The sequence below is a fragment of the Vicia villosa genome, unplaced genomic scaffold, assembly GCF_029867415.1.
Source record: "Vicia villosa cultivar HV-30 ecotype Madison, WI unplaced genomic scaffold, Vvil1.0 ctg.001440F_1_1, whole genome shotgun sequence".
In the NCBI taxonomy this organism is placed as follows: Eukaryota; Viridiplantae; Streptophyta; class Magnoliopsida; order Fabales; family Fabaceae; genus Vicia; species Vicia villosa.
In genome coordinates this window covers 124691-142782 of record NW_026705619.1, presented here as the reverse complement: position 1 = coordinate 142782, position 18092 = coordinate 124691, and the positions used below count along the sequence as shown (strand labels likewise).

The following is an 18092-nucleotide window of genomic DNA, read 5'->3' as shown; positions in this document are numbered from 1 at the left end:
GTACATTTCAAATTTAAAAAACTATAAAGAATAAATATTTTAATATAAGTGAAGAAAACTTTCTTATAAATAAAATAAAATAATATTTTTTATTTTATATTATTAAAATATTAAAATAAAATATTTATAAACTTTAAACTATCATATCAGTTAATCTTTAGTTTTATTTTTAAATTATTATTTCTATAATATTTTATCTACTTCAAATCTTTAACAAATATTTTTTTATTTTGATAAAAATATTTTTATTTTATATTATGAAAAATAAATATTTTAAAATAAATTGAATATAAAAATGTTACATATTAAATTTAAAGGAGTCGTGTATTTAATTATTGAGTTCTAATGCTATAAAATTAAAAAATAATTTAACTATTTATTTAAAAATATTATATACCAATAGTTAAATAAAAATAAATATTTTAAAATAAATAGAATATAAAAATGTTACATATTAAAATGTAAAGGAGTCATGTATTTAATTATTGAGTTATAATATTATAAAATTCAAAAATAATTTAACTATTTATTCAAAAATATTATATACCAATAGTTAAATATTTTGATAGTAAGAATTAATTAATTAATTAATTAAAGATAATGTCAAATATAATTCTAGGAATGGTTATAAATAATGATAATTTTAATTAATATTGGAAATTCTAAGAAATTGACACATCAACCTTAGTGTTATATTATATGGACACATCATCATTAGGTTTAGGGTTGTTACCAAGGTTGTCATCATTACAACCTTGGATTTATATTAAGTAGATTAAGATTAAGATTAAGATGTTCATAAATTACAACATACAACAAGATAATGTGCAAATTTCACGAACATGTAATACATCATAGTGAACTTGTTTTTTAATTACTAGGTGGGTTTTTTAATATCAACTAGTAACAAACTCGTGCGTTCGCACGGGTTCTCGTACGGGACGCGCATTTGTTTTAGATGTATATTTTTTAATAGAAAAGAATTAAATTAAAAGTAATTAATATTTTATGGAAAAAAATAAGAACAATTAACATTAAATTGTGTTTAAAAAAAATAAGAAACAAAAATTGAAATCACCAAAATTAAATTGTGTCTAAATAGTCTTTTGTAACTTCACGTTCCCGCTAATAATTAATATTTTGATCAGTAACTTCATGTTCCCGTTAATATTTAATATTTTGCTCAGTAACTTCGTTCCCGTTAATTTCAAAATATTTTGATCAGTAACTTCATGTTTCCGTTAATATTCAATATTTTGATCCATAACTTCGTGTTCATATTAATATTAAATATTTTAGTCAGTAACTTCAAGTTCACATTAATATTCAATATTGTGATCAGTAACTTCATGTTCCCGTTAATATTCAATATTGTGATCAGTAACTTCATGTTCCCGTTAATATTCAATATTTGAATCAGTAACTTCCGATTCCCGTTAATATTTAATATTCTGATCAGTAACTTCATGTTCCCGTTAATATTCACTATTTTGGTCAGTAACTTCATATTCCCTTAATATTCAATATTTTAATCAGCAACTTTAGGTTCCCGTTAATATTCAATACTGTGATCAGTAACTTCATGTTCCCGTTAATATTCAATATTTTAATCAGTAACTTCAAGTTTCTGTTAATATTCAATATTGTGATCAGTAACTTCATGTCCCTGTTAATAAAAAATATTTTAATCAGTAACTTCAGGTTCCCGTTAATATTCAATATTGTGATTAGTAACTTCATGTTCCCGTTAATATTCAATATTATGATAAGTAACTTCATGTTCCCGTTAATATTCAATATTGTGATAAGTAACTTCATGTTCTTGTTAAAAAAAATATTTTAATCAGTAACTTCAGGTTTCCGTTGATATTCAATATTGTTCAGTTAGACGAATTTGGATACATAATTTATTTTAAATAAAAATGTTAAAAAAGAAGAAAACAGTTAGATAATTAAATGATTATTTCATATATAAAAATATTTAGATCAATAATAGATTTTCTCCCGTATACCATTTTTGGATCAAAAATATTTAATCATAAATACCATTTCTCGTATATAAAAATATTTAGATCAATAATAGATTTTTTGTGTGCGTATACATACTTTATTTTTGTTTATGTATCATTTACAAAAATATTTGGATCAATAAAAAATTTCATATATAAAAATATTTAGATCAATAATAAATTTTTTCCCGTATACCATTTTTGAATAAAAAATATTTGGGTCATAAATACCATTTTTCGTAAATAATAGATTTATTTCCATATACAAATATTATTTTTGTTTAGGTATTATTTACAAAATTATTTGGATCAATATTAAATTTTTGTATATTAAAATATTTAGATCAATAATATATTTTTTTCCTTATACAATTTTTGGATTCAAAAATATTTGATCATAAATACCATTTCTCTTATATAAAAATATTTAGATCAATAATATATTTTTTCCCGTATACAGGCCTCATTTTTGTTTAGGTATCATTTACAAAAATATTTGAATGAATAGTAAATTTCGTATATAAAAATATTTAGGTCAATAGTAAATTATTTTCCCGTATACCATTATGGAATAAAAATATTTGGATCATAAATACCATTTTTCGTAAATAATAGATTTTTTTCCATAGACAAATATTATTTGTTTATGTGTCATTAACAAAAATATTTGGATCAATATCAAATTTTCGTATATAAAAATATTTAGAAAATAATAGATTTTTTGGCCTATTCCTCTTTTGGATAAAAAATATTTGGATCATAAATAACATTTTTCGTAAATAAAAATATTTAGATCAATAATAGATTTTTTTTCCCGTATACAAACTTCATTTTTGTTTAGGTATCATTTACAAAAATATTTGGATCAATAGTAAATTTCGTATATAAAAATATTTAGATCAATAGTAGATTTTTTTCCTGTATATCATTTTTAAATAAAAAATATTTAGATCATAAATACCAATTTTCGTAAGTAATATATTTTTTCCATATACAAATATTATTTTTATATAGGTATCATTTACAAAAATATTTGAATCAATATTAAATTTTCGCATATAAAAATATTTAGATCAATAATAGATTTTTTGAATAAATTTTTCCTGTATATCATTTTTGACTAAAAAATAATTCGATCATGAATATCATTTTTCGTATATAAAAATATATATCAATAATATAATATTTTTTGTGGAAGAAAGAAGTGAGAAAGATAAAAAAAATAGAGAATGGAGAGAGATTTGATAAGTTTAATAAAATATAAGAGGCTTATTATTTTAATAATAAAATTAAGAACTTTTTAGTGCAAAGACCAAAAAACCACAATTTTAATGTGGTGGCAAAAAGTCAAATAAGGGTGTTTTTGACTTTTCCACAACCGTTAATTTTCTTATATTATAGATTTGACCCATTTTTATTTTACCATTTCTTGTATAATTAATTGGCTAATTAACGTTAAGTAATTATGGTTATGAATAGAAGGTAAGAAAAGTCAAAATGTCTTAATTTTATGCATTCAACCAAATTGTGTGAATAATTTAACGTGCCATATAGCAGTGCTCTTTTGCATATCATTCAAAAAATTCTCGATTTTAGGATTCATTTGGTTCAACAGAGGGATGAGAGGGAAATGATTTTAATAAAGGAGAAGTGAAGGCAAAGGAGGCGAAGGGATATATTTTAATTAAATGTGTAGGAGGAGGGAGAATTTTTAATCAAATATATGTTTGGTTCACAATAGGAGGTGAGAGGTTTTAAAACTAATTAACCTTTTAACCTTTAAAATATTATAACAATCATGCTAAATAAAATTAAAACAAAGTGATATTAAAAAATATATATCTCCATTCATAAAAACATAGATAATCTAGAAAAAAAATTAATATATCAAATACACTAAAATATATTAAAGCGCAAATAAATATTGATAAATTTCATACAATCATCATATGATCTATGATATGAACTATTTTCTCAGATTAATTATTTGTCTTATCCTATAAAATATTTATAAAATTAAATTCCAAATATATAACTCATACTATAATTATATATAGATATATAATACCGCACAATAACTTATAAATTAAATAAATTCTTACAAACAAAATAATAAATGAAAATGAACAAATAACACACATAAAAAATAAAGAAATATTAGTCATATTAACAAAAATAATAGAGTTTTTAAAAAAATAATAAAGGAATTATAATAAGAGGATAAAAATTAATGTATAATATTTATTAAGAATAATTTATGATTTTGATAAAAAAAATGAGGATAATTTTGTCAATATAACAAAAAATGATTTTACCATCACTGCTCTTCCTCCCTTTCCTCTAAATCCTCCCGATTTGGAGGAACGAAAAAGTACTTCAAAAAGAAATTTGATTATCTCTAATCTCCTCATAAAAAATTGAATCAAATATATTTAACTTAAAATATTTCTTTTCTTCCTTTCTCATTCAAATCTCCCAATCAAACAGACTCTTAGAGTCAAAGAGGAAGATACCCTTTTTTGAGATTGTTCTAAATAATTTGAAAATAATTCTTTTTTTCAGTAAAACTATTTTTCTTTGATTAAGTAACATAGACAAACATTCACGTCATACTAGACTAAGTAAGCGACAAGTCAATCTTTAAAGTTTAAGCCTTTGAAATTTCAACAATTTATTAAATTGTGGCCACAAATTAAATTGTTTTGTACTTATCATAAAATCAATTGTGTTTTTTTAGTGCCCCACAACTCAATAATGTTCGTGATGGTCACAAGATATGAGATGACCATATTTTAAAAAAGGGAAAATATTTATTAATAAAAAAAAGAAAAAATAAGAAATGTAAGAATAAATCAAAACTATTATAAATTATCTATTTAGTTGTTAAAATATTAATAAACTATAATAAATTTTATTCAAAAATAGAAGGTAAAGATATTTTTATTTCAATGTGTATTCAGTGAATTTTTTAATTTTTTTATTTTGAAATTATTGAATAAGATACAAAATTCAACCTTCAAAGAAATTTCCGCCACAAACGTTCTTGATCTAATTAAATACGTGGAATACAAGTAGAGTTGCGTGATTTTTGGATTCCACCTTCAAGTTGTGATTGTGAGTTGTAACAACATGAAAAGAACCATAAATCAATAGAGAAATTAAGACAAGAAAATTATAAGATAGTGGAGTCCACCTTTTTTAGAATCATTCAAAACAATGACTAAATTGGACAGAGATAGCAAATATCACAAATTTCCCTATTATGTAATTTCTATTTCACACTTTGGCTTAAGATACATATTATCAGTATTATGTCCGCTTTTTTATTGAGTTACTATTATGAGTTAATTGAGTCTTCACACTTTCATAGTATATAAAATTATATAAAATATATTAAACAATAAAAATCAAAATTAAAAGAATTTAAATTTTCAAACTTTTTTTTATTCCGTTAACATGTGATATTTATAAAAAAATATTGTGTAATTTAGATCAAAAGGTGTATCATATAGATAGTCTAATTTTTTTTTTTTTCAATATGAATGCAAAGTGTGGAAATTGAAATTTGAATTGTATAAAGGTTGGTCTGGGTAGGGGTGCTCGCGGTGCGGTTTGGGCGGTTTTGACGAAAAAAATCATCCGAATCGCAAGAAAAAAAATAGTGCGGTTTGGTTTGGTTCGGTTGGCTTTTAAAAAAAATCCGAACCAAACCAAACCAAACTAATGCGGTTTAGTTCGGTTCGGTTGGTTCGGTTTTTTACAAATATTTTATTGAGCCATACATACACATATATATATGACAACATGATTTTATATTTAGACACTCATACACTAACAAATAACCACAAAACTCGTCATATTTTGACAACAATTTTCCATTTAATATGTAAAAATTAAATTAGACAAAAATGGAATATTAAACATAAAATAATAGGATAAAACAATATAAAAATTATTATAATGAAACAAAAAAATAGAAGAGACGAAAGATTAGTGAAGGTGAAAAAGAAAAAGAAAAGGTGTTGAGAGATTAGAGAAGAAGATGTGCGATAAAAATGAAACTGAATACGGAACATTTACATAAAAATGAGAAGGCGAAAAAGAAAGAATATAGGAGAGTAAAGATTATAGAAGAAGAGGGAAGATGTATGTGGCAAAGAAGGTGAAATAATGTTATTAGAGATTTGAGAAGATCGAGACTGAAATTATATGTGTAAGGATGAGAAAATTGTTCGTAATCATAAGGCTAATGTATAATAGGTTTAATTTTGGGTTGGATGTGAGTTAAGTAAAATTTAGGTTGTAACATAATGCGGTTTGATTCGGTTTGGTTCGGTTTACAAAATACAAACCGCAAACCGAACCGAACCGTGCGGTTTTGTTAAAAAGTGACCCAAACTAATCCGAACCAAATGCGGTTTTTTGCGGTTTCGGTTTAGTTTGGTTTGCGGTTTTCTATTGGGTTGGTTTGGTTTTGAGCACCCCTAGGTCTGGGCATTAAAGTTCATATTTTTTTTAATGGTGATTGAAATTGTTTTATATTTGTTATTGGTTCATATTTTTTTAATGGTGATTGAAATTGTTTTATATTTGTTATTGGTGATAGGTATGGTACATTCTAATGTTGTCAACAAAAATACTGCATTTAAGGATCGTATATCGGGTGTTATGCAGGTTAATATTAAAAAATTATTTACGAATAATCAGGAGTTTACTATACCTGAACATATACTTCAACGGGTCCGCAAGGAGACTGCCAAATTAGATTTTGGTATTATTATGGGGCATTCTGGTTTTGATTCTAATAAAAGACAAGTATTTGTTACAATGATATACGAAAGAAGTGGCTAGTAGAAATTGTTGTGAAAAAAACAAAGCATAGAAAAGAAAGAAAAAAAAGAACACAATCACAACACGAGAACATAACGCGGAAACTCCAAAACCAGAGAAAAAACAACAACCGTTGTCAATAGACAACCTGAGAATAACACTGTGAAAATTATTACAACACATAATATACCCTCAACTACCTCAGACCCTCAATACACTTACACCCTCCAAAAACAAATATTTAACTACATCCCACAAATTTTGACTGTTGCATCTTGTAACGAAGATTTTAAGTAATATGGACTTAAAAGAACTTTTCTATATATATATATATATATATATATATATATATATATATATATATATATATAAATATATATATATATATATATATATATATATATATATATATATATGAATTCTCTCTTCCGTTACAAAATTAAGTGATGTGTGACTTCTTCAATGTGTATATTTTCAACCAACCCCAACAATCTCCGCATTGATTGAAATAAATACATTAACTTTCATTGTCTTCACCGATAATCGTACTCCACCATTAAGAGTATCAACATGCATATTTTCAAACAATCTCAACAATCTCCACCTCAATTGAAAATAATACATCAACTATCATTGTCTTTATCGACAATCATACTCCACCATAAAGAGTATAGTCACTTGAAGTTACACTACTCCAGGAACTTTCACATTGTCTTCACCGACAATCATAGTTTTAAAAATTATCACACTCTCATGAAGAATATATTTCACTTGAGGATAAACCACTTCAAGAATTTCATATTGTCATCACCGAAAATCATATATTTTATCATGAAGAATAAATTTCACTTGAAGCTAAAACAATCAAAGAACTTTACATGTCAAAAACTAGGTTGAAAAATTATGGTGTAACTTCCTTGTTGGTAGGAAACTCTTTAACCACCGACATAATTTTTCACCTTGTGTAACCTTGATTGTACCAACACATATTTGACTTGAACTTTCCATAGGTCAAAAATAATTTTTCAATCAATTGTCTCTAGCGCAAACTGCATAGTTGAACTTATGAATGCAGCTCAACAACTCTTTCACAATACTATCCTTCTTTTCTGATGTGGAAGATCAGACAAAGCTGCAACCACATAGCATACTTAAAACTCCTATATCTGGATAAAACCAAAAGCTCGGATATCCGTTGTTGGAAAAAAACAAAGCATAGAGAAAAAAGAATAACACAATCACAACACAAGAACATAACGTGGAAACTCCAAAACCAGAGAAAAATCATGGTTGTTGTCAATAGAAAACCAGAGAATAATACTATGTGAAAACTGTTACAACACATAGTATACTATCAACTAATCCAGACCCTCAATACACCCAAACCCTCCAAAACAAATATTTAACTACATCTCACAACACTTTAATACAAGAGTATAAGTGAACAAAGAAAGTCAAATACAAACTTAAAGTGTTTTGACTGGTGCATCTTGTAACAAAAAATTTGAATCTTATATATAGCTTTGGACTCCCTCTTCTTTCACAAAACTAAGCGATAAGGGACTTAAAAGAACTTGTATCCCATATATAGCCTTGGACTCGTTGTTTCGTTATAAAAATAAACAATGTGGGACTTCTTCAACATGTATATTTTTAGCCAACCCCAACATAAAGAATATATCTGGAAGTTGAAACACGATGACATCAGAGCAAGGAAACGTGGATATTTTGGGTCGGCCGAACGCCCAAGAATTGGGTCCAATCAGGCGCAAGCCCAATCACAATTATCCAAAGTATATAGTATGCACACGTGAGATTCAAAGTACACTTTTCCTATCTGTACTTTTCTTTATACTTATCTTGGAGTCTGTAACTGACTTGGCGTTGGATTGTTAACCTTATAGGTCCACCCCGCACCGTCGTACCGGAGATTAGCACCATCGATTCCATAGTCCTGCCTTATTAACCTACACCAATTATGGTTAGTGGATGTCCTTCTAAGTTACATGGATACAACAAGGCGAATAATACAAGGATATTTAATGTGACTTATGGTATACATAATTATGGTTTCTGTCAAAATTTAATTGATCATCCAATTATATATTGTCTGAATTACAAAGATAAGAAACTTGTTTCTAACATGACATTCAACATGGTTCAGTCGAAAAACATACTCGCAACTTTGAAAAGGAAAATACTTGAAAGTGACTCAAATATTAAGCAAGTATACAATGTTCACATCTGATACAACAAGGTGATAAGAGGTCCTAGATCTAAAGAGCAACAATTGTTGAAACAGTTGAATGATGATCAATATGTATCTAGGTACAGAGCGTGTGAGGATGGAAAAAGTATTCGAAATATATTTTTGACTCATCTTGATTCCATCAAGTTGTTCAACACATTCCTCACCGTACTGATAATTAATTCAACATATAAGACCAACAAGTACATATTTTTTCTTCTAAAAAGTGTTGGTTTTAATTCTATAAAAATGACTTGTTCAATTGGCTTTGGATATTTGAAATGTTAAAAGAAGGATAATATTACATGAACTTTTGAAGCGTGTCTGAAATTGTTGAAAGACCAATTGCAAAATCGCATTGATGTACTCAATTGCAAAGGTGTTTCCTATGTCATATGTTTTACCCTGTAGGTATCAAATAACAAAAAATGTGAGAGGTAGACTTAAGCCTGTGATAAAGGGACAAAATATATCAAGAATGAAGACAGAAAATTTTGGAAAGATAATGGATGTCTAGAATGTTATAATAAATTCTTCTACAGAGAAGTTATATGTTAAATCTGTCAAACAATTCACTAGGTATGCCCGAAATATTTGAATTTCTTTACGTATGTTAAAAGTACGGTATTAGACCAAATGAAAGATAAATTATTTGTTTATACACTGGTCAAGTTAGACACTTTGAAAATACTACAACTAATAGAGTTGAATCTACTCGTGATACATTGAAGAACTAATTGAAAAATAGTAATGGAGATTTTTGTAATTGTTGAGAATCAATCAACCAAATTATTCAAAATCTACGTAATGAGATACAAACATCATTTGGTTGTAGCATCAGAGTATTAGAATATAAATTCAAAAATACTACAACTAATAGAGTTGAATCTACTCGTGATACATTGAAGAACTGATTGAAAAATAGTAATTGAGATTTTTGTAATTGTTGAGAATCAGTCAACCAAATTATTCAAAATCTACATAATGAGATACAACATCATTTGGTTATAGCATCAGAGTATTAGAATATAAATTCAAAGACAATAATTTGTATTCAGAGTTATCACGAAGTTGTGCGAGCAGAGAGAACATACAATTTTTTGTGTGCTTGTTTAATTTTTAAGATGAAACTTGATAGACTTGTATGTATATTTACTTACACATAGTGAAAAAGGCTTTGGTTTATGATGATGATGTGATTAGAGAGAGTATAAAGAACACAGATCTTTGTAGATCTAGGTAGTACCTTATACAAGCATATGTGGTTATTTGAGCTATGCACGCAACTCAGGATGGAGTGTTGTTTCCTAACAATGACAGATGAACAAATGGTAAAAACATTGGCTTGTGATTCTGACGGTGGCAATGACAAAGTAAAGGAAAAAGTATTATGGGACATGTGTTCAACCTCTTCAACTCTTCAATTTTAGTGTTCAAAGAAGAAAAATGTTGTGATGTCATCATAATGTGAAGATGAATATATCTATGTTTGGAATGCAACGTTTCAAGAAATTTGGTTGTAATCTTTGTTGTATCAAATTAAGGTTGGCAAAAAATTGCCATATCTTAACTAACAAATCTTTATCTCTTAACTGAAATGCAAAGAATAGGATGTTTGGTATCGCTTTTCACCAATCAAACTCACATTCAAATACTACTCTGCCCTGATTTTCTAGAAGCTCCAAAAGGTAGCTTCTATCTAAACATGAAAAGCTACCATAAAATGCATTGTTAAACCAAACATATATGAAGTGAGTATATAGAAAAAATATCCACTTTTTCTGTGATAAATTAGAGGGAAGATTACTTAACATACTGCATAACTGAAATGCAAGTTGCCAAGATCTTGTCAAAGCCTTAGATGACTGAAACATTTTAAGAGCTGTGGAAGAATGCAAGGACATATCATGATTGAAGGGAATAAATAGAATTTGTAAGGATAGATCATAATTTGAACTTCACTCACCAGTACAGCCCCACCATCTGTAAATCCTAAATCCTACCGGAAAGAGTTGCCCTGAAAGGGCAGAAGTGTTGGTGCACTTTAAAGTTTATCAAAAAAAAAAAAGGGCAGAAGTCATTTTTTCTTCCTTTGGAGTAGTTTATATGAAGAAAACCGTGTTTTATCCTGGAATGCACTAGTTTTATTCTGGAATGCACTAGTAATATCGATAGAATTCTTGAGATCAACACTAAGTTTAAACAAAACACTCCTCTAGTTCTAATTTCGTGATTTTATACTTGCAACAAGAACTAAACAATTCCTTTTACTAATCAACTTAAAGTTGAATGAATTCTAGAAACATTTACACAATAAAATATAAGGCTTTTGTGGTTCAGTAATCACCGCTTTGATCAATCAGAACCTAACTGCTTGGGCCAGCTTCATCATAATTCTTGCAACAAAATTCACTGTCACCGTGATCATGGGGATGTTTATCAGAGCCGTGGGGCACATCATCTTCATCACTATCATCTTCATCAAAGGGCTTCTCTTTATGAAAGATACAACACTTCTTGGAACTCTTTTTCTGCATGAACTCATTGTCCACAGTTCCGTCTTTCCACGAGACCTTCTTCTTCTTGCGATTGAGGGGGAGGAAAAGGACTTCAGGTTGCTGCTGTTCCTGCTGAGAAGAGGATGATGGAACTGAGCTTTCAATTGTTATGGTGGTGGTGCCAGTAACAGAAGGGGAAGACAGCACTACTTGTCTGGCGGTGCCTCTGTGTCTGTCCATGATTGGCAAAGCAGAACTACAAGATTCGTGAGTTTATGAGATCTTGACTGAGTAATTTCCAAGGTTGCTCTGTGTCTCTTTTACTCACCTTCAACCCAATTTCAAGAAAGAAATAAAAAATAATGTTAGTTCATAATAAATAATGTTTGGTTTAACAAACTTATATAAAACCATGGTATGATCAAATTTGCACTTATACTCTGTTAACAAAACTACATTCATAAATAGTATAATAATAACAGTAATAATATTAATAGTGAAGAGAGACATCTTGAGAGGATGGAAAAGCAGTTTCTGAATGTGAACGAGAAATCAGGAACCTAATAACATGAAAAACAAATTACAACGATATAAGAACCTAAAAACATATAGCAACTTATTAAGCTAGAATCTTACTGAACATGCACATAGATGATACAGCAACTACTAAATGAAAACAAACCAGGAACACAAGGATTCCAATTCAGATCTACTAAGCACAACCAGCAACTCAATCAGATCGCTGAAAAGTGAATGCAAAAATAAAAAGGGTATCAAAACTATATTGGCCCAAGAGAGCACCGCATGCATACCAACCTTTATCCGTAAATACTTTTTGACATTCTTCAAGAGAAACAGTAAAGTATCTATTCAACCAAGATACAAACCAAATCCCCAAGAATAAAACTATGAATGGCCTAAATAATGTCATAAATGCGTGTAAATTGCAGAACTGGTATTTAGCTAATACTTCTAAGAGGTAAGTAAAGAATTGTGTGAATATATAATCAGTTATCTCACAAAGGCTCATAATATAAGCTACACAAAACAAAACACATTTGCAGATTGAACTTGGCGTCCAGAAAGCCGAAACTCACAGGCTCAAATACATTTGACCCTAAGAATATAAATTCAGTATTACATATCACAAGCTTGTTCAGTCCAAATTCACTTCTCAATCAATTGTATAATGAATATCCTACCAAAATCCAAAGCATAACCAACTAGAAAATCAATAATTATTGAACCTAAAAAACAATGTCTAGAACTTAAGGCAAATTAGTTACACAAAACAGAGTTTATCAACTCAGAAAAGTGGCCTTCTATTTTCTTAGGGAACATATTTGTTAAGATGAACAAAATCCTAAATGCCCAACCTTTTAACTAACTAAAAAATTAAGCTTATTAAAAGGATTAAAACAAGCAAGCATTAAAAGGTATAACAGCAACATTGCAGAACACACCATCAAATCATGTTACGGCATACCCAAATCTCGTCACAGCAAACAACAATCCTCTAAATCCATTCAGCTAGATAATCACAAGAAATGAAAAATCAACAAAAAAATAAACCCATTTCTAAACCTAATAATTTACATTTTCTCCTAACAACTTTCATCAATTTAGCAAATCCACACTTGCAACAGAAACAAAAAGCATATCAAAACCTAAACAGCGACAAAGCCCTTTTTAAGCACAAACTACAGGTTACACACAGAAACCCTAAATCAAAAATGAATCAACAAACAACATTTCCCATCCTCCTATTTCATCAGCAATTTGTACTAAAATACCCACAAACAAAATTGATGTATCAAAATGAACAAACAGAAGAAACCCTATTACAAATCGAATAAATTTCAGCACTCGAAAAACTAATTTTGATAAATCGAACGATGAAAAGAGGCATGAGGAGGGGAAAACCTTCGATTGTAGAGGCGGAGGAGATTCCGTTGTGGCCTTGCGCGGGAGAAGGAGAGAAACAATACGAAAATTGAAACGGCGGCGATTTTAGGTTGATGATCAATGGTGAGAGAGAACGAGAATAAATGCACTATGCTTTGAGAAACACAATTTTTTTACGAAGAGGAACAAAATAAAGGGGATGAAGAGAATTAATTTGTTTTTAAGAATAACTTTCTTTTAAGAAAAAATTCAAAACTTTAATAATAAATAATTATTTTCATTTTGGAATAATTGTAGCATTGGGGAGCAGAAAAAAATGAATATTTAACATTTTTTTAAATAGAAAGAAAAAAGTTATTTTAAATTTATTTATTTTATTGACAAATTATTTTTAAAAATACATATAATCAAACTAATATTTAAAATATTAAAAGAAGCTAAAGAATGTTTATAATAACACTAACCATGGGATGTAAATAACAAATATATTAGGGTTTATAATTTTTGAAGGAGATAAAGGAGATAATTCAACAATAATGACTATAAATAGAGCATGTTTTGTCCCTGAACTTCTCCTATTTCTTTTAACAAAAAATAATTATTTTTTATCTATCACCTTCTTACTTAGCATTTTTAGAACTAGTTACTCATATCATTTTGGACATCCTCGTCCACATGATAAATAACCTTCCACCAATATATAATATATTCTTTATAGTGCCTCTTCTGCCTATCTCACTCTTCACTAACCCCTATTTACATGACAAAACATTAAACCATGATTCATATGTATCAGTCTTACACTTCAAACACCATTTATCTAGAAGGATCGGGTTAAATAGCCTAATATTTTGAACATCTAACCTCTCTTGATCACGCTTAGTTTGTGTTTCACTTAACTCAACGAGTCTTACAAGTATCCTTGCTACCCCAAGCCCTAATAAACAAGATTTAAAAAGAGACTCAATTTTTAAAATGGTACCTAAAGAATGAAATGAAATAAATTGGATGGGAAGACATAACAAATTTAAGAATGATAAGTCGGTGTCCCACGGGCAAAATACAGTTTTTTTCATTACTAACTAATTATCTTTGTTGCTTTTACCATTATAGTCATACATTCAAATGCCAATAAGGGTAGAAAATACGGTAGAGAATCTCTTTGCTATAACCTCTTTATCAAATAAAATTACTTCATGGGATATTCAAAGCTTTATGCATTCCAAAATCTCGCAATTTTGATCTTTCTAAAGTAGGAAAATCAATAATTCTTCAACTTAAAGAAAAAGTGGCATGATTTAAATACTCAAAAGCGAGAGTTTTGAGAAGGGAAATGGGTTATGTTATTTAATTTCATGTTCAATATGTTTTTTTGAAAGCTTTATTGTGAATGTTCATGCTCATTAAAAATAGAGGAGTGTCATGCTTACACCAATTTTCTTACACCTATACTTACACCCTATAAAATACTACAATACATGTGCTTAATTGTATTGAAAAAAGTGGAAAAAAATAATTAAAGCAAATAAAAAAAACCAAATCGTATTAGATATGGTGTAGTTGTCAAACTTTGGTGTACAACTAGATCTAGAAAATGATAAAGATGGACCAATTTTAAGGTCATTGGCCAAAGGCTCAAACTACTGCCATGAAAAAGAGCATGTGGAAACAACTGAGACCAATTTTTTTTGTGTTAACCGATCGGTATCCGCAGGGGAAAGGGACCCCACGTGACTAATTCGGATCCGGACTCGGAGGCGACAGCACCGTTCTAGCCGGGATCAAACCCGGGTACTAGCCGATTCCATCCCTTTTTGGAGAAAGCTCATTTGCCAACTGAGTCAACCCTTTGAGGTTACCTTGCATACCACTTTACAAAGTGAGCCTTCAAGCTCAAAACATTAAACAAGTGATTGATGGGAGACATCCATTTTATTGTTCTTTCTATTTTTATTTTTATGTCATTTTATGAGTATGTCTCATATTTTATTTAGTACTTTACCGTTCTTTTATGTTTACGTGTAATTCTATAATTTTGTGGCAAATTGAACACTCTATCTTTTATATGACTTTTCTTAATCAAGTTTCTCGTCTGATTTAAATTTCTGGTTAATTAAGGGTCAGCCACAAATCTGACTTTTGTATTTTGTCAATGTTTGAATAATCTAGAAACTCTATTTAACAGTCTAAATTATATGAAATTCAAAAAAGTTGGACTAAAAATTATTTAGAGATCAACCTTTGGTATATTACCAACTCTACTCGGTGAAAAAGAAAACCTTCTAAAGAAAAGGCACCTATTGAAAAAGAGAAGAAAAAAAATTAAATAAATTGTTGATAAGTACAATTGAAAAAATAATAACTATAATAAAATTCAAGTCTTTAAATGTTGGTACCAAAAGTACCTTCAAGTAATAAAGAAAGATTGGATATAAAAAAAAAGTCTCCCAAACTCTAAATTTAATCTACTTATCTCATTTAATGATTTCGTTGAGGATTTAGATTAGATGGATCTTACTCTTATCGAAAGAAATATACTTGGTCTAGACTTGATGATTTATCAATGAATGGAATGGATCGATTTTTACTATCATCATATTAGTGTAATTAGGTTTACAATGACGTGTGATGGAGCAGTATCGAATGATAGTAGAAATTATTCAATCTATTTATTGATAAACCATTAAGTTTTGACCAATAAAACTTGCACTTAATTTTTATTGACTTGGAGAAGGCGTGTGATAGAGTATCTAGATTGATGTTATGGAAAGCCCTGGAGAATAAATGGTTAGGATTTCATATATTTGAGTTATCCAAGATATGTATCAAGGGGCGTCGACTAGCGTGCAGACACAAGGTGGAGAGACAGACGATTTCTCCATTACAATAGTATTTCATTAAGGTTTGTCCCTAAGCCCCTACCTTTTTACCTTAATTTTGGATGTACTGATGGAACACATCTATAATAGAAAATAATAGAGAAATATAAAGGGTATAAACCATCAAACACAAGGATATCGCTCTAGCTGAAGCGACAATTTTATCAGACTACGGTAAGACCTATGATATTGTGTTGGACAGAATGTTAGATCCTTAAGAATCAACACGAGAATAAAGTAAGTGAGTGTAGTAGAGATGAGAATGTTGCGTTGGATGTAAGTTAAGACTAGAAAGGATATGATTAGAAATGAAAATATTAAAGAGAGTGTTATGGTAGCACCTATAGTAGAGAAGATCTGGAAAATAGACGTGGTTTGGGCATGTAGAGAGAGTACGTGAAAATTATGTGGTAAGGAGAGTAGATCAGATTAAGACAAGTCAAACAACTAGAGAAAGAGAAGAACCTAGAAATACTAAAAGAAAAGTTAGTAAGAAAGATATGGAGATTAACGATTTAGATAGAAACATGGTCATGGATAGAAAATTATGACAATAGTTGATTCATGTAGCCAATTCCACCCAATGGAATAAGGCTTGGTTTTTGTTGTTGTAATAATTTTAAGTGAGAAAATGGGATCAATATTAGATCCACCAAAGTATATTCTTTATCACTGGAGCTTTTATCATGCAATATTAGAGCTACTATAGTGGTTGTAGTTTCCCCCTCTTGACTAATCAATGGTATCAAATTTGATGGTTCGAGTAAGGGGTCGACTTCTCATATTCGAAGTCTCTCTAACATGGTGGTTATTAAACAACATGTTCCATTGAAGTGCTTGTGATGTGGTAAGGGTGTTAACGACTCTACAAATGTATGTGGATGAAAGAGCTTTCACTTGAGAGTGAGCATATTTGATGAACTCATATTTGAGGGGTAATTATTGTGATACAAGTGTGAGTTGGAAGTCTCACGTTGCTTTATAAGTGAGATAGCTCATATACCTAATGTCTTAAGGTTTTAGGTGAATATGAAATTTCTTTCACATCTATGTGATTGTTCTAACACAATGTGATTGCCTCCTTGTTACCCATAAGGGTTGATGGTGTGATGGTAGAGAAATAGACTCAACTTGAGAGAAAAGTATTTTGTTTGTTAGATGTGGAGTGGGTGTTTGGAGAGAGAAATGATTCTTCAAGAATTTAAGGTAAAAGATCAAAGATAAAAGGCTTAATTGCAATTTTGGTCCACTTATTTTTAATTTTTTAATTTTTTATCCCTCTATTTTAAAATTCAAGTTTTTGGTCCCTCAAATTTGTTTTTTTTAGGATTTTAGTCCACCTCCTGATTTAAGGTCGAAATTTAATGACATTAGGGATTCAAACCACTATCAATTAGGTTACTGGACAAGAGTCTTACCAATGAACCACCAACTTTTATTTGTGAAATTTTTGGCAGCACTAATATATAACCTTTTAATTTACTGATTTTATGATTTCATAACAGTGCTATGCATCTGCTATAATGAACAAATCCAACATATCAAGCAATCAAATTCCACAATATAAATTTGTAAATGAAAATCTACCACTAATAAGACTTGAACAAGCTTTGAAGACAAAATCCAAAACTGTGAATTCATAGAATGAACAAAAACGTATTAATGTTGATCAAGAAAACAACAAGAAGAACGAGTTTTTTTAAATCTGCAGCTCATGACATAC

The 18092-nt window shown here is 29.0% G+C and overlaps 1 protein-coding gene across 1 annotated transcript; it reads right to left on the bottom strand.

Moving 5' to 3' along the window:
- Positions 1-11230: 11230 nt before the first annotated feature.
- Positions 11231-13696, bottom strand: LOC131635167 (protein phosphatase 1 regulatory subunit INH3-like). The gene is made up of 2 exons (XM_058905769.1): positions 13509-13696; positions 11231-11913 (listed from the first exon to the last, which is right to left on the bottom strand). Exon 2 carries the CDS (start codon positions 11823-11825, stop codon positions 11454-11456), a length of 372 nt encoding a protein of 123 aa, XP_058761752.1. The 5' UTR covers positions 11826-11913; positions 13509-13696; the 3' UTR covers positions 11231-11453.
- Positions 13697-18092: the final 4396 nt, after the last annotated feature.

Excerpts from the sequence above, each read along its gene's own strand:
- LOC131635167 (XM_058905769.1), bottom strand. The coding sequence starts at position 11,825 with ATGGACAGACACAGAGGCACCGCCAGACAAGTAGTGCTGTCTTCCCCT.